The sequence below is a fragment of the Dama dama genome, chromosome 13 (assembly GCF_033118175.1).
Source record: "Dama dama isolate Ldn47 chromosome 13, ASM3311817v1, whole genome shotgun sequence".
Classification (NCBI taxonomy): Eukaryota; Metazoa; Chordata; class Mammalia; order Artiodactyla; family Cervidae; genus Dama; species Dama dama.
The window spans coordinates 29,893,863-29,918,348 of record NC_083693.1 but is presented as its reverse complement, the minus strand read 5'-3'; the positions used below and the strand labels follow the sequence as shown (position 1 = coordinate 29,918,348).

Here is a 24,486-nt window from a genome sequence, read left to right as displayed (position 1 = left end):
GTCTTCACTATTCTTTGGCAAAATTAGAACAGTAAGATTATCGAGTTGTTACACATGCTAGTGGTAAAGAACCTGCCTGCCAATGCAGAAGATGTAAGAGATGTGGTTCGATCCCTGGGTCAGGAAGATCCCCTGAAGAAGGGCATGGCAACCCACTTCAGTATTCTCGCCTGGAAAATCCCACGGACAGAGGAGCCTGGTGGATTACAGTTCATAGGGTCACAGAGAGTCAGACTGAAGAGACTTGGCAAGCAAGCAAGCAATACAGCTAAACAGATCCAGTTTAAAGGGCTGTGCTTTATGCAGGGATTATATTCTACTTTTGGTATTAAATGTCCTGGGGAAGAGTTGTGACATTTTTGTTTTGCTGTCCTATGTGGCTTATGGGGTCTTAGTTCCCTGACCAGGATGGTACCCAGGCCCTTTGTTTGTTAAAGGTACCCTTTACTGTTAAAGGGCAGTCTTGTGCTCAGTTGTGTCCGACTCTCTGTGACCCCATGGACTGTAGCCCACCAGGTTCCTCGTCCATGGGATTTCCCAGGAAAGAATACTGGGAGTGGGTTGCCATTTCCTCCTCCTGACCCAGGGATCAAACCCGCGTCTCCTGCATCGGCAGGTGGATTCTTCACTACCACACCACCTGGGAAGCCCGTACCTGGTCTCAGGTCTTGACTTGAAAAAAATAAACACTTGGCAACCCGAAGTCTGGTTCCCAAATTCGGGCAGGCTCTTGTAGGCTCCTGAAACCCGATACCTGGAAGCTTTGAGATGGGCTTCTAGGCGCCCACCTCCATGGAGGTGTTTTAAGCCCATTCTTTCCCAGTCATCACTGGACTCCCAGGGCTGGAGGAGGAAAGGCCGGCATGCTGGCTCTGACCGGACCAGCTCCTGGGGGAAGTTCAAGGTTTCTGACCCTTCTTCCCCATCAGCGAACAGCCAAGGGCTGGCAGCTCCCCAGAAGACACAGCCCCTGAAGCCCAGTCTGGCACTAGGAGCTGGCTTCTGTCCTGGAGGTCTGTTGGTGGGAAAGCGGCTTTTCTCTACAAGTGGTAGGAATTCTGGGGTCTTGGCTGGCACCCCTTTCTCATGGGCTCAGAACCCTACAGGTAGCCATTCTAGCGGGAAGGATGGTCAGGCGCTCCTCTGGGCCCCCTAGAGAGTGAAGTGCTTGTAGGGGGTTCCTTCCGGGGAAGGGGTGAGGATCAGGTACCCCCAGAACCATGGAAAGAAGCACTCGCAGTCACCTGTTGGTGGGAAAGCGGCTTTTCTCTACAAGTGGTAGGAATTCTGGGGTCTTGGCTGGCACCCCTTTCTCATGGGCTCAGAACCCTACAGGTAGCCATTCTAGCGGGAAGGATGGTCAGGCGCTCCTCTGGGCCCCCTAGAGAGTGAAGTGCTTGTAGGGGGTTCCTTCCGGGGAAGGGGTGAGGATCAGGTACCCCCAGAACCATGGAAAGAAGCACTCGCAGTCACCTCACTAAAGAATATTCATTTATTTATAATTATTGCTAAGTAAACTTCTCTTTGAAACAGGAACATAAAAACACAGTAGGGCTTTGCACGAGTGGAATTTCTAAAACAGTTGGTTTGTATACATGTCAAAATAAGTTAGAATGGAGTTTGTCCAGGAGTTTCCAAGTCACGTGAGAGGCCTCGAGAGCCTCTTCTGAACAAGTGGGGGTGGGGCGGGGCGGGGTGAGGACAGGAGCCTTGCTGAGACCACCGCCCTCGCCCCCCAGCTCAGATTGTGAGTTGTGCTGCTGCTTCCTTCTCTCAGCCTTGCCCAGGTCCAAGGCACAGGGCAGGGGTGGGGGAGTTCTTCAAGTATGGAACCTCTTGGAGGGTTGGTGCTTACGGCGGGGAAGACAGGCAAGCACCAGCCTCGGGGCCGGACCTTCTGTGGGCTTCCAAGACCAAGGCCACTGGGTGGCCGGAAAGAGGAGGAGGAGGAGATACAGGGTTTTTGTTTTTTGGTACCTGGGGTGGGGGGAGAAGACGTGGTGGGAAGAGGTAGTTTGCAGGGGACAACGCTTCTGCTCAGCAGGAGAAAATGTCATCTACAGTGACGGGGTCACTGCCACCTGAGGGTTGTCATGGTGGGCACCTGGAAGGCTGGGGGCCTCGGGGTCTAGACAGCCACACTTGGGGTGAGGACCCCCAGTCCTCTCATTTGCTGCTCAGCATGAACTCTAGTGGAGAAGGAAGGGGCACCTGGCTGCCTGATCCTGAGGCTTCTGTGTCCTCCCCTCCCCCCAATCCTGATCGCAGCCACCCTGAGGCCTGGCTTGTGTGTGTGTGTGTGTGTGTGTGTGTGTGTGAGTCACTCAGTTGTGTCCAACTCTTTGCCACCCCATGGACTGTAGCCCGCCGGGCTCCTCTGTGCATGGGGATTCTCCAGGCAAGGAGACTGGAGTGGGTTGCCATTGGTCCTTCAGGAAGGACACAGCTCTGGGGGCACCTCCTCCCAGCTGTTCCCCGGGGCCTGTGGCCTCACCTCCTGTGCCTTTGCGGATGGCCCTGCCTGCCCCCACTCCCACCCCGTCACAGGGGCCTCGGGGGCGAGTGGGTGGGAGTCTGGGTGCCCTGGCATTCCTCAATGTGCTCTTTTACCGCCCCGGGGGCCCTGCAGTCTTTTTCAGCTCTGCGGCAGGAGCTGGGGACAGAGGGGCTGAGAGCGGGCAGGCGATGGGAGCTCTGGCCACTGCTCTGAGCGGCACCGAGCGAGTCACCGGCCGGAAGGGCCAGGCAGGGGTGGAGGGCCTGCCAGGCTCTGCCTTCTCCTGTCTCTTGCCCTTGCCTCCTGAGGCTTCCTGCCCACAGCTGCACGCACCCTCCAGGGCCAGACCAGCAAGTACCCCCTACATCCCCACCCCGAGTCCCTGGGCCACAAAGCACGCACAGCACACAAGAAAGCGTCCGCTGGGAAAAAGAAAATGATGTCCATCAGAAAAGAGAATAGGTGATGTAGATTTGGAAAGAAAAAATAAATTACCTTCAAAATACCCACCTTTGCTCAAAAAAAAAAAAAAAGTGTTTTTTTTTTTCCTTCTCTATGGTCTTCCTTTTTAAAATATGTTGCTCTTCCTAGGACTCTGGTGACTCTTGGCTGTCCCCGTCCTCAAAATGCATACTTATTAGACCTTAAATAAGAAAAACTCCAGTCCCCCCTCCCCCCCCCACCACAGGCCACCCTTGGCCTCCTTGAGGACAGCCGCTCTTGGTCCCCAGTGACCCCCTCCCTATTCCCCTCACTTGGGGGGGCTGCCACCTTTCTTTGTTAGCAAGTGCCTCACGAACTGCACGTCCTGGCTTTGTCGGGGGACCCTGGTGTGCTGCCCTGGGTAACAGTCTGTTGGAATCCACTTTCGGGACACCCACTTCCAAACAGGGCTGTGAGATGGGGGCTTTCTGGAGAGGATGGTAGCCAGGGTTGGGGCTGCACCCTGCTTTCCTAGGGGCTGCATGCATGCCTGGCTGGCAGAGAGCGTGGAGGGCACCAGGAGGTAGAAGGCAGAGGGCCCTGCCTGGCTGTCTGTGGACTGGGTGGGGAAGGGGGCTCTGGGCCTGGGCTTTTCCCAGTCCACAGGCTGATGGGAGGGGGTGAGGGTGGGGAGCAGGGCTGACCAACCAGCACAACAGCTCAACCATCCCTAGAGGCAGGAGGTGGTCCAGAGGAGAAACACGACATGGCTCAAGAGATCTCTTCCTCCAGTGACAGGGCCCCTGAGGAGCCATCAGAATGGCCTCCCCAACACTGGCCGCCCCAGCTCTGCTGGGCCCGGAGGGACAGAACCTCTGCCCTAGTGGCCTGTCCCCAAACGGCCCCCATCCGCATTTCTCCCGCAGCAGCAGGCCAAGGAGACAGGGACCTGGGCCTCCCGGGTCATCCTTCCTTCCCCACCATGTCTGGGGCCTGCTCCGGGTTCCCAGCTGAGGCCAGTAGGACAGTCTCCATTTGGTCTCCACGTCGCTAGTGGTGCAAATGACCAAGTGGGAGGGCAGGGCTCAGGACAGTGGGGAGGCAGCTCACTTCTCAGCTGCAGGGAGGCAGCCCGCACGCCCCACGCCCTCCTTGCCCCGTTCCGGGCGGCCCGGCCTGTGCTATAGCACGTTGTAGTAGGCCATCTCTTTCATGGCCTGTTCGGTGAGGACGCTGGCCTCAGCGCTGCCATCCACACCCGCGTAGGCGTAGGCGTTCTCCTCGAAGTCCTCCATTTCCTGCTGGCTGTCGAGCTCAGAGGGGTCCGTGCCCGTCAGCTCCATCATGGGGTCTGCAAGAGAGGGCACAGTCAAGCTTGGCTGCTGCCTGTGGGAAGGGCCGGTCACTCCCACACAGGAAGCCGAACTAAAGGAGTGGTTCCTAGTCACAGCTTCCAGAAGACTCAGCGGTTTCCTCCACTGCCCTGCTCTGGGGGGGACCTGACTCCTGTGGCTTCTCAAATGTGTGCCGAGTGAGATCAGGCCTGGATTTGAACTCTGGGGGGGTCTCTTGCACCGCCTAAGTCACGAAAGTGAAAGTTGCTCAGTTTTCTGACTTTTTGCTACCCCATGGGCTGTAGCCTGCCAGGTTCCTCTGTCCATGGAATTCTCCAGTCAAGAATACTGGAGTGGGTAGCTGTTCCCTTCTCCAGGGGATCTTCCCAACCGAGGGATCAAACCCAGGTCTTCCGCTTTGCAGGCAGATTCTTTGTCATCTGAGCCACTAGGGAAGCCCCCTAAGTCACTAAAACCTCGTTTATTCTTTGCAACATGACTCATTAATCCCCTTTCCCATATGAAAGATTCCTGTGCTGTATCGTGTTGGCCACACCACTTATTTGGTACCTACTGTATGCCAGGCACTTCACATGTATCATCTCCTGAATGCTCACAGTGACCCCATTTAGGAGAGCAGAAGCAAGTTCAGAGAGGTTAATCAACTTGCCCAGGAGCACCCAGCAAGTGCTGTTGTTTTGATCTACTTGTGACTACCTCAAAGGGCTGTTTCTCCTGGTGCCAGCTGTATCCTCTGGGCCTGCTCTCCAAGGCCAAACACTCAAGGTAGGTAAACAAAGACGATGAGATAAAAACTCTTTTAAGAGGCCTCCTGTCATCTTATCAAATTGAAATCTTTTATAAAGCTCTTATTGTTGGAACAAAGCCAGATAGAAAACTCCACAGAGGTGGAAGCCTGGGTGGGGCTGCCTTCTGAGTTTTCAAGGGAGGGAGGCCCTGAGGACACTGGGAGGCTTGCTGGCAGGGACTATGTCTGAGTCCCAGTGTGCATTCTACCTAGATGTGTTTGGGAAGAAATAGAACCCAGCCCAGGGGTAGCCTTGATGAGTCTAAGGCATGGTTTTTCAACCTTGGCATTATTAACATCTTGGGCCATGATTTTTTTTGGGGGGGACTGGCCTGTGCATTGTAGGATGTTTCACAGCATCTGTGGCTTCTGCCAGCTAGATACCAATAACATCACCCCAGCTGTGATACCCAACTGTCTCTTGTGTGTTAGTTGCTCAGTCGTGCCTGACTCTGCGACCCCTTGGACTGCGGCCCGTCAGGCTCCTCTGTCCATAGGATTCTCCAGGCAAGAATACTGGAATAAGTTGCCATTTCCTCCTCCAGGCAATCTTCCTGACCCAGGGATCGAACCTGAGTCTCCTGCATTGCAGGCAGATTCTTTACCGTCTGAGCCACCGGGAAAGCCCCAATGTCTCTTGCCTTGCTTGCCTGCTTGCTAAGTCGCTTCAGTAGTGTCCGACTCTGTGCGACCCCATAGACGGCAGCCCACCAGGCTCCGCCGTCCCTGGGATTCTCCAGGCAAGAACACTGGAGTGGGTTGCCATTGCCTTCTCCAATGCATGAAAGTGAAAAGTGAAAGTGAAGTCGCTCAGTCATATCCGACTCTTCATGACCCCATGGACTGCAGCCTACCAGGCTCCTCTGTCCATGGGATTCTCCAGGCAAGAGTACTGGAGTGGGTTGCCATTGCCTTCTCCGAAATGTCTCTTAGACATGGTCAAATAAATGTCCCCTGTTGAGAAACACTGATTGAATGGTAATCCCACTCCTTGCCAATGAGTGGCTCAGGTTGAGGAATGGGACCCAATTCTGGCCAATGAATCATGAGGAAAGGCCTACTAGTGAGTTCTGGGAATGTTCTCATTGGTTTCATAGAGCAAGGGACAGCATGCTCTTGCTCTTCCAATGGAGGTGAACAAGGAAGCATATTTCCCTAAAGACCACTGGCAGCTATTTTGTGACGATGAGGAAAATCACAGCCAATGCTGTGGGCAGAGGGAGTCTCACCGTGTCATTGCTGAGGGGCTGAATCAGTCAACTTTGCAGATAACCTGGACTGCAAGTCACTTCTTAATTTATTTCCTTATTGTTTAAGGTGGTCTGAATGGGGTGTCTGTTACTTGTGTCCATGGCATTTGACACAAGGTCAACTGCACCACATCTTACAGACCCTAGGCTGTTTCTTCCTCAAATCCTAGTGCCACACTTTCCTATCATATAGCTGATTAAAAGTAAGCTACATAAAGGCTGAAGAATTGATGCTTTCAAGTTGTAGTGCTGGAGAAGACTCCTGAGAGTCCCTTGGACTGCAAGGAGATGAAACCAGTCAATCCTAAAGGAAATCAACCCTGAATATTCATTGGAAGGACTGGTGCTGAAGCTGAAATTCTGATACTTTGGCCACCTGATGCAAAGAGCTGTGATGCTGGGAAAGATTGAGGGCAGGAGGAGAGGGGGACAGAGGATGAGATGGTTGTATAGCATTATCGACTCTGGATATGAATTTGAGCAAACTCCAGGCGATAGTGGAGGACAGGGAAGCCTGGTGTGTGGCAGTCCATGGGGTCGCAAAGAGTTGGACACAAGTTAGCAACTCAACAACAACAACAAAATAAAGACCCAGGAAAAATTTCTACCTTTGAGTCTCTTGTTACCCTCCCAACTTCTGTGATTAACTCTATTTGGCAGTTCCAGTTGGCCCCAGGGAACAATTTGTACCATTTTTATTTTTTTGCAAAAACATTAATCTACCTCTTAAATTACAGTCCTATAGTTTATTGGATACCTCTGTCTAGAATGTATTCTACCTTCCTCCCGCACAAGATCAAGCCTAAGTTTCTCAGACCAAGGTTATATATGAGTGACTTGGGCCCCAGCCATTCCCATGCCAATCCCTGCTTTATGTCTGTCATCTGGTACAATCAGGAAGAAAGCCACCGTAGGCATCCTTGGTTGCTGACCTCAGATAGAAAGAGCTTATGCCTTAGCCACACCTGAGGTCTATAGGGACAGCTACTTTCAAAGGACCAGTTCTGCTCTGTCCCTCCTGGTGGGTTTGCTTCCTAGCAGATGCACTAGAGTACTGGCTCTCAGACTCTACTGTGCATAGAATTACCTAAGGTGCTTAAAAAAAAAAAAAAAATCCGGATCCTGGGCCACACGCCAAATCAATTACATTCGAATCTCTGTGGCTGAGATTCAGGCATCAGCACTTTAAAACTTCTCTAAGTGATTCCCATGTGTAGTCAAGTTTAAGAACGGTTCTCTAGAGCTTAGATCAGAGGTTCCCAATGTGAGTTTCTTGACCGGCAGCTTCCCTTTGACCTGGGAACTTGGAAATGCAAATGGTCTGACCCCACTCCAGACCTACAGAATGAGAAGCTCTGGGGGTTGAGACTCAGCACTTTTTTTTCTTTTTTTTTGAGACTCAGCACTTTAACAAGCCTCCAGTGATTCTCATGCTCCCTGGCTCAAATTTGAAAACCATCACTTCATTCAATGCTTCTCAAGTTTTCCAGTGCAAACAAATCACCAAGGGATCTTTCTGAAATGCAGATCCTGATTCAGCAGGTCTGGGGTGGAGGTGAGTCTGCAGTTCTAGAAGATCCCAGGGGATGCCAACACTGCTGGTCCTAGAACCACACACTAAGAAAGAAGGTGCACCAGAGCATCTGTATGCAGCCAACAGCGTTTCATCCTCACCCAGGGAGGATGGAAAACTGAGGACACTGTTTCTACCAGAAGACCCCAGGCCACTCACTGTTCCAAAGCTAAATCAGGGTTATTTCCACCACACCCCAGCGTCTGATTGGCTCCTTGTGAGTAACCTCACACGGCAAGTCAACCCACCCAGTGATTGTCGACATACATTCCTAGCTATGCGTCTTGGAAGGAACTCCAGAAAGTCAAATAGCTCCAGACTATACAAGAAACCTTCTGAAAGTGTGGCTGTCTACTCCTTCCTGTAGAATCTCTAACGTGTCTCCTCCCCATGAGGCCAGAAAGAATAAGGTGCTTCCACTATTGACCAGTGTTGAGGGGAGAGGTCATCACTAACACGTGGGGATGTTATAACCCATAGCCAATGAAACCTCCGCCAACTGCAGAGGTGAGCAAAAGTCTGAGTATGTGGGCTGCATTCCTTCCGCCTGGCACTAGGAAGAGTGTGACTGACTGTATTACCCTTTTTGCCTTGGCCACTGGGAAGCTCAGGGCTCCCCTCTGCATGCCCACAGAACTTCCCACTTGTACTTGGGGTTGTGACCTCACCTGGCTCTCCCTTATCTTTCAGTTGGCATTTTCCCTTTTGTTACTTTCCTTCCCCTCCATTTTTACGCTCATTATCAACTGGGGGATTTTTGCAGAAACTAATGCCTTTGACCAGTGATTTTTATTTTGGCCAAATATTAATTTTGTTATTTCACTAACACTTTGCAGATTATTACATTCAATAGTTATACCTGACACACCTATACAGTCTTCTCCAGCACCATGAGTTTCATTTTTGCTTTGAGTATCCAAATCAAACACTAAGGTTTTTTTTTGGTCTTTTTGTTGGTCTAATACATTGTCTGAATCAGAACTATATTCTGAAGAACCATCATCTTCTGAGACACTAGTATGTATGTAGCTTAGAAAATCAGAGGAAGTAATTGCATAAAATCCACTGAAAAATTCTTGTTTTACTCAAAATTTCATAATGCGTCATTTTTGAAATTTTATGGTAATAAACTTGTGTTTATAATACACACAAGGTTGGAACAAAAGTCTAACAGAGCAAAATGTGAATGACGACAATTGTAAATTGTATAATGAACCCTTGATCAATTTTAAGCTTTAATAACTTTGCACGGTGATGTTAATTGTATCACTCTCTAAAAACATATTGCTATGTCTCCAGTCAATAACGTCTGGGTAATAAAAGACATATTCACACATCTCCGGTCAAATAATGTGTTAAAAATGCCCTGTCTCAGTGATGATCTTGCATGAGTTCCCTAACTTCTCTATCCTTCAATGCCTGCATCTGTAAAATGGTGATAATTACAGAGCCAACCCCACAGTGAGGGTCACATGAGTTAATAAAGGCTTGGCACACAGCACTCAACAAATATTCTTTTTATTATTATTTATGTGAGCCCACGTAAATCCTTTGGAGAATACATAAATGTCGCATCGTTATCACGCTGATGGCCCTCCGGGGAGCCCCCTCTCCAGACCTGAGCCCACCCCAGTGAGGTCTCGGGCCTGGCCAGCCTCCCCACTCCCCTCATTGGACAGGAGGCTCCTGAGTGCGCCATGACAGGACCGCTCCTGCTCCGTCCACGGCGTGTGGCCCACCCACCTTGGCTGTCCAGGCCGATGTCCATGACGCCGTGCTTCACCTTCATGTGCCGGCTCAGGTTGCCCTTGAGGTTGAACTTGCTGGAGCAGTAGGGGCACTTGAAGGGTTTGCTACCCGCGTGAAGGTGCATGTGGCCCAGCAGGTTGTACATGCGGTTGAAGGACTTCCCGCACACCTGGAACACACCCCACCTCAGCCCGGGCCTCGTCAGCCTGGGGGCTTGTCCTCCCCCGGCCCCCAGCCGCTCCCGCCTCCATGGCTGGGCCTGAATCGCATCCCCTTTGTCCTTTGCTATGTGACCCCAGAGGCCGAGGACTGGGCCCCTGCTTGCAGGTCACCGTTCCTGCGGGTCTGCCCCACACTCCCCGAGCCGAGGCTGAGACCTAGGGCTGGGAGATCCGACAGCACTGAGTCTTTGGCCTGGGCTCCTTCCCTGAGGCTGCACTGCGACCTTCACCCCCACCCCCAGCTCTCAAAAGGCAACTAAGGGGAATTCCCTAGAGGTCCAGTGGTTAGGATTCTGCACTTTCACTGCCAAGGGCCTGGGTTCCAACCCTGGCTGGGGAACTAAGATCCCACAAGCCTCAGTGCGGCCAAAGAAAAGCAGCAATTCAGTAGCTTGTAGGACCTCAACCCTCACCACCCACCCGCCACCCCCTAGAACCCAGCAGTTTCAGCCAATGGGGGGTGGGGTAGGGTGGGGTGGGGGGTCTTTGCCCAGCCTGGGTCCTGCCTCCTGTGATCACATGCCAGGGCTACTTGTGAGCAAGTCCTGCCCCGGGGCCCGAGGGTCTGGTACCTTGCATTTGAACGGCTTCACGGGCGAGTGGACAATCATGTGGGTCTTGAGGGTCTGCTTCTGCACAAAGGTCTTGAAACAGATGTGACACTGGTAGGGCCGGACGCTGGTGTGGATCAGCATGTGCCGCTTCATGTTCGCCTGCAGGGTGAACTCCCGGCCGCACACCTCGCACTTGAACTCCTTCACGCCCTGTTGGGGGGTAGGGGGAGTAGGCGGGAGCCATGGTCAGGACCGCAAGATGGACACAGCTTCTGGGAGTGTGTTCGTGCGGACCCGAGCATCAGGGCTTCTGGGAAATGACTTCCTGCTGTTTGCTGTTTCTTAGCCTCTTAGTCTTGTCCGACTCTTTGCGACCCCATGGGCCCAGTGTCTATTTCTCGGCAGACACTGTCTCCTGTGTGTGCCGGCTTGACACAGTGAAGGTGACGTGTGTGACCACCAGGGGGCCCTGCCCTTGGGGAGCTGACTTCGTGCATGATGTGTACACTGCATACACTGAGGCTGATCACGGGAATGTTTTCAATCTTATCAGCCTTTGATTTTTGCTTTCCCCTTTTCTTCACAGTATTATTTATTTATTTCTTTAACACTTTGTGGACTTGTGGGGATTTTTAATTCTACGAAGAGAGGAGAAAGATGGCAAGCAGACAGCACGTGTACTTTTCACTCTCTATTTTCATCACCCAAGCCCCCTGCAGGCATAAATAAGCAATCATCTGGTTTTAGGGCTGAGGCCAGATTCAGCTTCAGAATCCTTCTTAACATTACAGTCTAGGTAGCTACACCAGTTGAATGGAGGAGCACCTGCAATGAAATCTGCAGTCATCTCTGTTGCAGCAGAAAAAGTTCCCAAGCGGACTTCCTTGGTAGTCCGGTGACTAAGACTCAGCGCTCCCAATGCAGGGGACTGTGGTTTGATTCCTGGTCATGGAACTAGGTCTTATATGCCATAGTTAAGACCCAGTGCAGCCAAATAAATTTAAAAATATATATATTAAAAAAAAAAGTTCCCAGGGCTGGGACAGGCGAGATTCTTGGCTTGGCAGGGTATTTCTCCCCTACTCACTGCAATGTCCACTGTGAGAGACAAGGACACGAGTTCAACCTGGAGCATCTGTAAGGCCACAGCTCTGGAGAGTGGTAGCTCTATGCACATGCATGCTCTGTTGGTCAGTCATGTCCGACTCTTTGCGACCCCATGTACTGTAGCCTGCCAGGCTCCTCTGTCCAAAGGATTTTCCAGGCAAGAATACTGGAGTGGGCTGCCATGCCCTCCTCCAGGGGATCTTCCTGACCCAGGGATCGAATCGGAGTTGCTTATGTCTCCTGCATTGTAGGTGGGTTCTTTACCACTAGCACCACCTAGGAAGCCCCAGCTCCATGCACACTCAGCTGGTTGGATTTGGGTGGAAACCTCAGGACAGGTCAAGTGCCAGAGTGGGATGGTGGGACCTGAGAGGCCTCATTCCAGCCTGTCTGGATGTAAAGGCCCCTCAAAGGAGGTGACGTTGGCTGAAAGTCAGGGTGGCTAGTACCCTCCAGGGAGGGAGGAAGGTAGGGGAGAACTGGTCGTGGCCATGTCTAAAGACACTGTGGACAAGGACAGTGTTGCTCTACCATCTGTCTCCACAGGCCACTTTCCCTCATTTCATAATATCTAGAACCAATTGTACTTCTCCATAACAAATATTTTTCTTTACATTCATTCCCTTTTTAAAGCTTTTTTTTTTTTTCTTAAATATTTATTTGGCTGCATCGGGTCCGTGTTGTAGCACATGGGCTCCAGAGCACACAGGCTCAGTAGTTGTGGCCTGTGGGCTTAGTTGCCCTTTGGCATGTGGGATCTTAGTTCCCCCACCAGGGATCAAACCTGTGTCCCCTGCATTGGAAAGTGGATTCTTAACCACCAGGGAAGTCCCTCACTCCCTTCTACAATGAAATATATTTAGTATTTGCTTAAGAGAGTCACGTGCTTTTGATAGACTCAAGTAATTACAAGAGGCAAGGGGAGCCCTTTGTGTTCTTGAGCATCTCATCTATTTCCCCACGGCATCCTGGCCTCTCTCTGGCCTCGGTCCTCCCAGCTGTGAGATGGAAAATCAGCGATTCTCCAACTGTGCTCCTTGGGTCCTGCAGGGATTCTTCAAACACTTCAGTTCAAATGTTTTAAAATGAATAAAGTTTTACTATTTAAAAAACTAATTTCAGAGCACCTGGGACACTGGGGTTGAAGCTCCTGCAAAGCTCCAGGCTTGCAGCCCAGCAAGTCTCCCAGAGGGTTTGCTGTTGACCTAAGGGGGCCCAGCAGGGTGGCAGATGTGTCCTCTCTGCTCACCTGCATCTGAATTGCAGGTGTCAGGATTAGCAAGGAGAAACCACATTCAGAAACATGTCTTTGGTTGTTAAATAGAAAAACTGTTCATATCTTTAAAAAAAAAAATCCCCCAAACCACACATACACACACAAACCAAAATTCAAATAAACAAAAACTAATTTCAATTACATCTTTTTCCTAACACTCATCAAAATAAAGCAGAGACATCACTTTGCTGACAAAGGTCCATCTAGTCAAAGCTATGGTTTTTCCAGTAGTCGTATACAGTCCCTTGGACAGCAAGGTGATCAAAACAGTCAATCCTAAAATAAATCAACCCTGAATACTCATTGGAAGCACTGATGCTGAAGCTCCAATGCTTTGGCCACCTGATGCAAAAGCCCAACTCACTGGAAAAGACCCCAATGCTGGGAAACATTGATGGCAAGAGGAGAAGGGGGCGACAGAGGATAAGATGACTGGATGGCATCTCTGACTCCATGGGCATGAATCTGAGCAAACTCCGGGAGATGGTGAAGGACAGGGAAGCCTGGTGTGCTGCAGTCCATGGGGTTGCAAGGACTTAGACACAACTGAGCAACTGAACAACAACATCAAAATAAATATAACAATAAAAATAAGAAACATTTGGGACTTCCCTGGTGGTCTGGTGGTTAAGAATCCGCCTGCAATACAGGAGATGCAGGAGAGGTGAGTTTGATCCTTGGGACAGGAAGATCCCGTGGAGGAGGAAACTGCAACCCACTGCATTATTCTTGCCTGGAGAATCCCATGGACAGAGGAGCCTGGAGAGCTACAGTCCACGGGGTTTGCAAAGAGTCGAACACGACTCAAGTGACTGAGCACACAAATATTAAAGAAAGAAACGTTCACCACCTAAGTGGTCTCATCCAGCAGTATGGGAAGCCCTGGATGCAAGCTCAGCAGGAAGAGAAAGCAGAGACTCAGGAGGCCCTGGGGGGGTGTGGCCGGCCGGGAGCTCCCAGGGGCCAGGTCTGGCCAGGGTGCGGGGTGGCGCACGGCGCCCTTACCTTGTGGGTGAGCGAGTGCTGCTTGAGGTGGTGGATCTGGCTGAACTCCATGCCGCACTCGGTGCACACGAAGGGCCGCACGTTCTGGTGCTTGAGCATGTGATTCTGCAGCTGGCTGCGGTAGTGGAAGGACTTGTCGCACTCCAGGCACTGGTAGAGAGTCGGGCCCTGGTGGGAGGCCAGGTGGCGCTTGAGCTGCGTCAGTGTCGAGAAGTCCAGGCCGCACTCGACGCACACGTGGCAGCGGCCGCTCTCATGCTTCACCTCGTGGGCCTTGAGCTCGCTGGGGTAGGCGAAGCCGCGGCCGCAGAAGTGGCAGCTGTAGGGCTTGACCTCCGAGTGCAGCAGCATGTGGCGCTTGAGGTGGCTGGTCTGCGTGAAGGCCTTCTGGCACACCTGGCACTTGTGTGGCCGGGTGCCCTGGTGCGTCAGCAGGTGCGTCTGCAGGTGGCTGGGCTGCTTGAAGAGCTTGCTGCAGTGCGGGCACGAGTGTGGCTTGATGCCGTTGTGGCCCAGGATGTGCGTCACCAGGTTGTACTTGGACGTGTAGGACTTCTCGCACATGCGACACTGCCAGCGCTTCTGCCGGTCGCCGGCCTCCACCAGGTACGAGTCGTCGATCTGCACGTTGATGTCCAGCCGGTCCAGCTGGGCCTTCTTGTGGCGCTCCACCGTCGAGCCGGCCGCGTCCGCTTCGAACTCGCCCGCCTCCTGCCACACGAAGCCCTGCTCCGGCTTCACGGGCTCCGGGGACTCCATGGTGGGGGGCTCGGGGTCGCTCAGTGGGGGCAGGTGCGGTGGCTCGAAGTTGCACTCCACGGGCAGGGCCTCCGGCCTGGGCAGCGCCATGCTAGGCTCGGGGAAGGCGTCCCGGGCCGGGTCGGGAAAGTGGGGGTCAAAAGGGGTTACGTCCAGCTCCGGCCGCGGGGCGCGGGGCAGGTGCCGCAGCGTCCGGGGCTTGCGGCTGAAGACGCTGAGGTCAATCATCTTGACCGCGCTGCTCTGCACCAGGGCCTCGCAGCCACCGCTGGCTGCCTCGGCGTGGGCCTCTGCTGGGCCGGCATCCTTGTCATCGCTGCCGGGCACCGACACCTCGTAGACCTCCTCCTCCTCCTCCACCTTCTCAAACTTGACCTTGGGCACCAGGCGCACGGGCGGCCGCGTCTTCCGCCGGGTGTGCTTCTCGAAGGCTGCCTCCACCTCCAGCACCTCCTCCTCAGCCGGCTCCTCCAGGGCCCGCCCGTTGCAGGCCAGCTGGTAGACGTCGGGGCCGGGGGGCCGGGGCTCCCCTATGGCCGCCCCGGCCAGCTCCGGCCCCAGGTCCGGGTAGAAGGCTTCGGCGCTTATGGTGGCTCCAAAGAGCTCATTTTCCGAGACCAGGCCCAGCACGGCGGCCTGAGCCAAAGACAGCACCACCACAGCATCAGTCTGTGTCCCTGAGTCCATGAAGCCCTCCATCCCGCGGCGGCTGGCTAGGAGGGCATCGCTACGGGAAGAGAACAGAACATTAGCACCGCCAGCTCAAGGCTGCCAGAGGGATGACGGATACACACTCAACGAGGGCTTGCCCAAGTCTGACTGTGTCTGTCCCCAACATCTTTCTATTCCTGCCTTGGGAACAGGGCACTGGGTAATTACGGGGAGCCATGACATCCTCTGTGTGTCTGATCTTCCTTAGCCTCCATCTCCCTGTGGGGGTCCTGGGTAAGCCCTGCCCCCTTGCTGGCCTCAGTCTTCCCATCTGTGAAATAGGGAGGCTAGGTTTCCCCAGTGGTACAGGAGTTACCCAAAGAATCGGATCCAAAATGGCAAACACTAAAGATTCTGCTCTTTTAAAAACTGATGTTAAAAAAACCCATCTTTACCTAAATGAAATATATACCTTGTCCCTACACAATGGCTTTGTGGCCAAGGTATAATTAATTTTACACTGACCTTGGGACTGTCCAGTGAGCTGTTAAACAACTGTCACCATTTCCTTGGCCATGTGAATGTGGTGTTTTGGGTTTTTAAATATATTGGGCAAGAACAAGGCAATACACAAAAATAAATTAGGTGCCGAGGCCAAGCTCAGACAGCAGTTACCACCTGTCACCCCTGATGTTAAATGACTGTGCCTTGCAAAACAGGTCATTGCTCTTGATTAGCTAAATGTTGCACGTTTAACGACCTAAGTTTACACCGATTAAAATATAGCTGTGTCTGATATGTACCCTGGAATTTCATGAAAGATCTGATTTGAAAGGAGTCTGTGATGGCTAACAAGCTGGAGATGACTGGCTGAAGTGAATGCTAAAACCAGCTCCCAGCTTCACAGCCACGTTCTCTGATCCAACAGGTGTTTCTACAAAAGCCACTGAGCCCACCCGTCCGGGTCCGAAGCCAGGGCGTCGGCTTCCTGCCTTCCTAGGGGACCCGCCACACCAGTGCCCTCTGCACTTTGCACAGGGTTCTCCCACCCGGGTGCCCTTTCCCCAGCCCCACTGAGCTCCTGGCTCCTCCCACCAGCTCCCCAGGCTTCCCTGACATTGCCGCAGCTGCTTCCCAGCTCTCCCTGACAGCCGGGATGTGGGAGGGCCTCCTCCCTGGCCTGGGGTACTCATCGGATTGCACCCTGCCCCCCTGCTCGGTACCCAGCACAGCACAACAGAGGCGCTCCATGAGGAAGGGGGAAGACAGGACTGGGGTGGCTCCTGCCTGCCTCGCCGGCTCTCCTCCCGGCCAGGATCAGGTGCATGGCGGCGGCCCTTCCTCAGGAAGCAGGCTCCCGGCCGGTGTCTCCCTCCCCCCAACAGGCCAGAGGAGCTTCCCCTTCCTGAAGCTGGCTAAAAATAAAATACCCCAGAGAGGAATTTTAGCCTCCTTGAAATGGACGCTAAAGATTAAACTATTAAGCTTAAAGCAGGGCTCTCGTGGAAGGGGGCTCAGATGGAAGGAAAACCTCTGGAACAGGCTGGGGGTTGTGGGGAGGGGGTGGTTAGCCCTGATGGAGAGAGCTCACCCTCCCACCCCGCATTGTTAAGAACACTCAGCTGGGAGTCAGGCAGCCTGGCCTGAAGTCCTAGCTCTGTCACATACAAGTGACTAAGCAAAGTCACTTCTGCATCTCAGTTTCCCCATCCAAGAATGGGGGAGGGGGGACTTCCCTGAGGGGTCCAGTGTTTAAGACTCTGCATTCCCAGTGCAGGGGGGAACCCAATGCAGGGTTCCATCCCTAGTCGGGGGAACTCTAAGATCCCCCATGCTGCATGGCATGGCCAAAATAAATAAATAAATAAAATTAACTGGACCACCAGGGAAGTCCTCAAAGAAGCAGACTTTTCGGATGAAAACCACAGACCTGGGAGATTTCTCCATTCTGGGGTCCCAAATTCATCAAAGGTTTGGGTGATTCTACATCAGCCTCTAGAGACTAAGACTCATTTGATCATTGCAACAAATAATTTGCTAAATCCCTGCTCTGGGTGGGGCCCTGTGCTTGGAGATGAAAGGCAATGAGGTCCCCCGTGGTGTCCAAAGGAGATTGCTGTGCCCACTGCAACCCCCCTGCCTCCCCAGGCGGGGAGCCTCACTGCCTTGGAGGACAGCAGCCCATCTGACCCAGCGCCCAGCAGCGCCCAGCGGCAGCCCTCCTGTCAGCTGTGGGCTTGAGAAAACAGGCAGCTCAGCACTTTTTCCAGACTTCCCCAGGGCAGGGCCAGCAGAGGGGAGGGACTGACCCATAGCGGCGCAGCCTGTGCTGGGACTTGGCCTGGATTCCGATTTCAGATCTGGACTTTGCGTTTCTGGTTCAGGCTCATCTTGTCATACCCTGAGCCTCAGTTTCCTCATCTCTGCCGAGGGGGAGGTGATGCCTCAATCCTGGGGTGCTGAGGACATGAGATGAGCGTGTCGGCAGAGATGTCAGTCCCTCCCCTGTGCTTTTCTTTCTTTCCCCCCCAAATCCCACCTAATTTATTTTTAATGGGAGGATAATTGCTTTACAATGTTGTGTTGGTTTCTGCCATACAACAACATGGATCAGCCTTAAGTATACAGATGTCTCCTCCCTCCCACCTCCCCACCCCATCCCACCCCTCCAAGTTGTCACAGAGCCCCAGGGTTGAGCTCCCTGCGTCATATGGCGAACTCCCACTATCTTCCTGTTTTACTCATGGGGATGTATATGTTTCCAGGCTACTCTCTTCAATCATCTCACCCTCTCCTTTCTACAAGTCTGTTTTCTATGTCTGTGTCTCTACTGCTGCCCTACCAATAGGTAGATCAGTGCTATTTTTCTAGATTCCATATCCCCTGTGCTTTGCTCCAGGCCCCAGTCCCTGGCCGCACCCCTCTTCTAGCACCTGAAGGGAATGGGAGCGAAGAAACCCATAACGTCACTCCATTGGCAGATGAGGGCTTCTCAGGTGGTACAAGCGGTAAAGAAACCGCCTGCCAATGCAGGAGACGTGGGTTTGATCCCTGAGTCGGGAAGATCCCTTGGAAGAGGAAATGACAACTCACTCCATATTCTTGCCTGGAAAATCCACGGATAGAGGAGCCTGGAGGGCTACAGTCCATGGGGTCGCAGAGTCAGACACGACTGAGCACACACACACATTGGCAGATGAGCGCCTGCCCGTGGAAGCACATGTCTGGGGCGGCCCCCCCCACAGGGAGGGTGGACATGTAACGTTCCAGCCCTGTTAGGAGCGACCTTCTAAGAGCAAAAGGGCCACTCCCAAGGCTCACACAAGGAACCCAGGTGCAAGCTGAACCTGCCCCCGGCCACCATGCATCCCCCTCCCACGGGAACAGGCTGGTGGTTTTACTTCGGGGCTGAGCCCGTGCCTGGCTGTAGAAGCGGACCTGCCCACAGTCCTTGCTCTCGAGGGGTTTGTGCTCAAGTGCAGGAACAGAGCTGCCAACAACTAACCACAAACGCTCAGCAGGTCCTAGGCAAGCCTTTTAATCCTAAACAACCCCGTGGGGGTGGGTGGTGGAGGGCACCACATTCCATGGCCCGGGAATCCGAGGTGTAACTAGCAAGTTCAAGAGTGCCCTAAGAGGGGACTTCCCTGGCAGTTCAGTACTGAAGACTCTGTTTCCAAGGAAGGGGGCATGGGTTCGATCCCTGGTTGGGGAACTAAAAGACAAAACAGTGCCCCGGCAGCGAGGGCAGCACTGGGTCAGCACCTGGGCCCATCCAGGCTCGGTACCTGCAGCTCCGCTCCGCCGTCTGTGCAACCTGGGGGGCCATGTCTTGGCTCTGAGCCCTCCCTCCTCAGGCTCCTGAGCCAGCAGGAATGCACGGGCAGACCCAGGACAAACGCGAAGCCTCTGACCTGCTCCTGTCTGGCTGGTCCACGGCTCCAGCCGGACTGGGCAATGGGGGTCCCCTTCCAGAGCAGCTAGAGCCCCTCTCTCCTTGGGTCTCCACTCAGAAAGCACTTCTTCCTGGGAGCCTTGATTAACCCACCTGCCGGTCAGGCCCTGCTTAACCGACACATATCACCCAGTAAATGCATGCTGAAGGGGCTGCGTGTTCACTGGGGCAGCCAGGCAGGCTGTGTGTGTGTGTCTGTGTGTGTGTGGAGAAGGAGCTGTGTTTGTTGAGACAGAGGCCTGGAGAAAGAAGACAGAGGGAATCTAATTCTCCAGCGTTTCACACGCGTGTTTGTCCGCCTATTTCACATGGGGCCGGGGGTTGGGAAGCTGGGGGCTTTGCAACCCGGATGCCATCATCCCTCCTTCCTGGGCCATCTTTTTGCGTCTCCACCCCGCTCCTTCTCACAGGCCACAGCCCTCCTTTTTAACATCCTGGCACAGGCTGCCCAGGGCAGGAGCCGAGCCCCACCTGTGCGCCACGGCGGGGCCCCACACCTCAGGGCCCCTTTTGTCATCTGCCTGGGCCCTCTTGCGGCACGTGGCTTCTCAGGGCAAGGCCTCTCTCCCACCCCTTGTCCTGTGGGCTCAGAACAAAAGCTGTCTACAGTGTCCCAGAGAAAGGGGAACTCAGACCGGCCTGGGCTCAGCACTGCCTGGGCTGTGAGATGAGGGGCCGCCCGGGGAGGGGATGCACCTCAGCCTCCTACGAGGACACCCTGGTCCCCGGGGTGGAGAGAAAAGGAATGGAAAAGACAGGGAGACAGAGGAAATAGAATCACTGCTTGACTGTAGTGTGAAGACCTGCAAAGGGAGCTGGGGGGAGGGGGGCCGCAGCAGAGAGAGACAGAGAGAGGGGGAGGGAGAGAGAGGGAGGGAAGGAGGGGGGGAGAGAGAGGGAGGGAAGGAGGGAGGGAGAGAGAGGCTGTGGAGGCCAAGAAACAAAAGCAGGGGAGGGGGAGGGGGAGGAGGAGCCTGCAGAGGGGGAGGGGACTGTGCCAGTGACACCAGAAGCCCAGGGCTGTCCTATTTCCCAGGGTTTAGCATCACCCCCCCAGGCCTGAAGGCCAGGCCAGTCCCTGGGGAAAGACACAGTCTCATTCCTGGAGGCCCAGCAGGAGGCCTCCTCAGCCCCCCGCAGGGCCCCAGGGCCCCCAGAGCTCTCACTGTTGCTTCATCTACTGCTGTGCTAAGGTCCCTGTAAAACACTGACACAAGCTTGTCAAATGAATGAATGAGTGACTTGCTCGGTGACCCTGGACAAAGTCACCTGGTCCCTCAGGGTCTCAGTTTCCTCATCTGTAAAATGGGCACAAGCAGCTTCTTGGAAACTTGAGGACAGGTTAATCCTTAGCTTACCTGCCTGTCTTCTGGGGTTCCCTCCCTCCCCAAGACAGAAGCCCACTTCCTCTCAGCCACGCTGCTTTAAAAGCTCCTTTCCTCTTATGGAGACCCCTGCCTTCAGGCACCAGGGGAGGGTCATGGAGCTCAGGGCCACCAATGTCCCCGGGAACCAGACAGTGGGGCAAAGCAGTTGAGGCCTGGTCTTGCTTGGGGCTGGCAAGACAGGAGCCATTTGGAAGGAAGAACCAATAAGACTTTGTGACCATCTGGCTATTACTTGCCTCACTCTTGCCACCAGGACATCTCAAAAACCAACTGGAGACACAGGAATGCTCTGGGGCTTTTGCCCAGTCTTGGGATGTCACTCAGTAGTACCCTGTGACCCATTACCCTCATGATGATTTTTGAGGCCCCACAGAGCCCTGGCTCCTGCTGGGGAGGCAGGTTCACCCCTTCAGTACTGCAACTGAGTCACTGACTCAACACACTGCCAGGTGCTGGGTGCCATTCTTGGTTGTGAGGATAAAGTTGTTGCTGTTGTTCAGATCCTAAGTGGTGTCCGACTCTTTGCGACCCCATGGACTGTAGCCCGCCAGGCTCCTCTGTTCATGGAATTCTCCAGGCTAGAATACTAGAGTGGGTTGCCATTCCCTTCTCTAGGGGATCTTCTTGACCCATGGATCGAACCTGGGTCTCCTGCATTGGCAGAAGGATTCTTTACCACTGTGCCACCTGGGAAGTCCTAGGACATGGTAAGAAGCATTAAGTTCCCACACCAGGGGGAGCTGCTCTGAGCAAGCTCAGTCTAAAACCCGAGGCACCAGGAACTTTGGGAGGTGAAGCACTGGGCTCAGGCGGGTACAGGGCCCCCACAGAATAGCCGCTGGGTCCTGAGAGGCTGAACTCTGAATGGCGGGGACAGGACCAGTGTCTGTGCCCAGGGAGGTGGGTAGGGATTGTCAGGTATGAAAACAACTGTTAAAAAAAAAAAAGTCACTCACAGGACTTCAGCTTAGAGCAAAACCACCCCCTTTGTTTCCTCTGTTGTCCCCCTCTTAAGGGTAAACTCCGCTCACATCCCATGAAAGGAAAAGGAAGCGAAAGTAAAGGCTGGAGCTTTGTGCAAACCTCAGGGCTCCTTGCCACAGTCTCACTTCTGTCCGGCCCACAAGGTCTCACTGGACTCTGGAGCTGATGAGGCGGCCAGGCTGGGGGTGGGGTGGCCCAGGGGGAAGTGTCCAAGGCTCTTCCTTACAGGAGTCTCTCTCTGCCTCAGCTTCCCCTTTTTCCGTGGACAGATTTGCTAAGCTCTGGCTCCAGAGGTCAGAGTGGCTGGGCCGCCAATACAGGGCCACCAACCCAACAAACCACAGGAGGACCCTGTGGGGGGAAGGGACTGATCCAAGGTTACACTGTGAGATGCTGGTGAAGCCCAGAAGCCCATCCTCAGCCAAAATCTACCTGACCCTCTTTTAAAGTTTCCTGTACGTCTGCATCTTACACACACACACACACAAATATACACAGTGCTGTTTCCTACCTCAGGGCCTTTGCACAGGCTGACTCCCCTGGCAGGACTTGCTCCTTTCCTCCCACTGGGTGAACACCCTTTCCTTCTTTAGGAATCAGGCTTCCTAGGTGGCTCACTGGTTAAAAAAAAAAAAAAAAAAGTCCACTTGCCAATGCAAGAGGCGTAAGAGACTTGAGTTCAATCCCTGGGTCAGGAAGATCCCCTGGAGAAGAAAATGGCAACCCGCTCCAGTACTCTTGCCTGGAGAATTCCCTGGAAAGAGGAGCCTGGTGGGCTACAGTCTACGGGGTCACAAAGAGTTGGACACGACTGAGCGACTGAGCCCACACAGAACACACACACAGCCATGGCCTCCCAGGAGATACTACTTTGCCTGGGGGCAGGGCGAAGGCCTCTTCCACAGCCTGGGAACATGAGGTTAATTTTACCTGTGTCTAGGCTGGGTGCCCAGTTGTTTGGTCAAACAACAATCTGGATCTTCTGATGTCATGGTTGATGTGATTAGCATCTACAATCAGCTGACTTTAAGTAAGGCAGATTACCCTCCTTAACATGGGCAGCTCTCACCTAATCAGTTGAAGTTTTCAACTGATTTTTTTCTGAAGTTTTCAGAAAAAAAACCTCAAAGTTTCCCCAGAGAAGAAGGGGATTGCATATCACAGAAATCCTGCCTGGGTCTCCAGCCTGCCAGCCTGCCCTGCAGATTTTGGACTTGCCAGCCTCCACAAACGCATGAGCCAATTCCTTAAAATAAATCTCTCTCTCTCTCTCTGTGTATATATCCTGCTGGTTCTGTTTCTCTAGAGAACGCTGATACAGTTGTCATGATTCACAATTGTATCTGTTGACGGGCCCTCTCCCCCACCAAAGGTCCACCCCGTAGGACGGTGACTGTAGGGGACTGTCTGGAGAGAAAGACACCAGGCGCCTCTGGCCATGGGATTCTCCAGGCAAGAATACTGGAGTGGGCTGCCATTTCCTTCTCCAGGGGATCTTCCTAACCCAGGTATCAAAACTGTATCTCTTACGTTTCTTGCACTGGAAGGCAGGTTCTTTACCATTAGTGTGACCTGAGCAGCCCCCAAGTATTAGTCCACTCAGTCGTGTCCGACTCTTTGAAACCCCACGGACTGTAGCCTGCCAGGCTCCTCTGTCCATGGGATTCTTCACGCACAATCTTGGGCCCACTCTCAATTCAAACTCTTCCAAGGGCAGAGGTCCTGGCTTCCCAGGGTCTGATTGGCACTGCCTGATGAGAGCACCGGCGCCCGTGCCAGTTAAATCAGAATCTCTGCCTCTGGGGCCTGGATATCATATTTCTCCAAATCTTCCCAATTCACTCTGATTCTCAAAATGAATTAGTAAGAGCTGATGGGCACTCACACATAACCTGGGCCTGAGGGTAATGAAGAGTGCCCTCCCATGGATGTTGTGACGCCTGCACCTGATGGCCCTTCCTCCCCACTCCGAGGGGTCCCATGCCCAGACCAGGGCCCCCACACAGCACACCCATGCCTACACCCCACCACAGGCGGTTCATACAGGAGCTGAGGCCACTGGTCTGCTTCTTCTCACGTCCCAGATGGACTTAGGCCATGGAGGTACCCCTCTTGGAAGCACAGCTATGCATCAAGCCTCACACTCTCAAGCAAACTCTTCATACACAAAGGTGCACGTGAGGTGGAGTAAGGCCAAAACTCAGGGGCAGTGACACTAAGCCAGCTGGAGCCAGCCCTCCGAGGAGGAAGGAGTGAGCATGTCCGGAGAAGCAAGGCCTGGGGAGTCCTGCTTCCTGAAAGGTGCCAGCCCCTGCCGCTAGCCTGGGGACCCTCACTCACCCTTTTGTCCTGAGGAAAACTGAGTGGGTTCCTGATTCTTGTAGAGAGTGCCCGTGATTCTCTGCGACCCCATGGACTATAGCCCGCCAGGCTCCTCTGTCCATGGGATCTTCCAGGGAAGAATACTGGAGTATTCTTGGTTGCTATGCCCTCCTCCAGGGATTTTTCCTGACCCAGGGCTCCAACCCCTGTCTTCTGTCTCTCCTGCATTGGCAGGCAGATTCTTTACCACTGAGCCACCTGGAAGCCCTTGTAGAAATGAGCCCCAAATAACAGGGCATCTAATTAACTGCCAGGAACAAAGACTGAGCTGCTTATAGAGCTTCACACAGAACACACGGCATCCTCCTCGGGTACAGGGGCGACGTGTGCCTCTGACATCAAGTCACTGGGTCCCCAGAGGGCCATGGGCTAGGGTTCCTCCGGCCTGATGCCTTGCTTGCCACAAAGAAAGCAAGCTGGGTTTTCCCGCAGCAGGAGCGTGGCCTCGCTGAAGACCCCTCATCTTCAAGGCTGGTCTTGGCATCTTCATCAGTAGGGTTGGAAGGGCCTTTGGGGGCACTCCTGTCCAATGCTGTCATTTTACAGATGTGGAAACCGAGGCCCCAAGGC

At 53.5% G+C, this 24,486-nt stretch overlaps 1 protein-coding gene across 8 annotated transcripts in view; it reads right to left on the bottom strand.

Annotated features, from left to right (window-relative positions):
* Positions 1-1,478: 1,478 nt before the first annotated feature.
* ZNF710 (zinc finger protein 710) overlaps positions 1,479-24,486 on the bottom strand; it is a 72,835-nt gene continuing 49,827 nt past the window's right edge. For 5 of the 8 annotated variants that reach the window (XM_061158710.1, XM_061158711.1, XM_061158709.1 and 2 more), the window contains exons 2-4: positions 13,798-15,283; positions 10,428-10,619; positions 9,388-9,803 (exon numbers count right to left, since the gene is read on the bottom strand). In XM_061158710.1, coding sequence (XP_061014693.1) covers positions 9,414-9,803; positions 10,428-10,619; positions 13,798-15,255 — 2,040 coding nt within the window. In that variant the 5' untranslated portion in view covers positions 15,256-15,283 and the 3' untranslated portion in view covers positions 9,388-9,413. Of the gene's footprint in view, positions 4,272-9,387; positions 9,804-10,427; positions 10,620-13,797; positions 15,284-17,516; positions 17,667-22,045; positions 22,152-24,486 lie in introns of those variants that run through there. The other 3 variants (XM_061158705.1, XM_061158708.1, XM_061158704.1) reach the window with 3 other exon arrangements.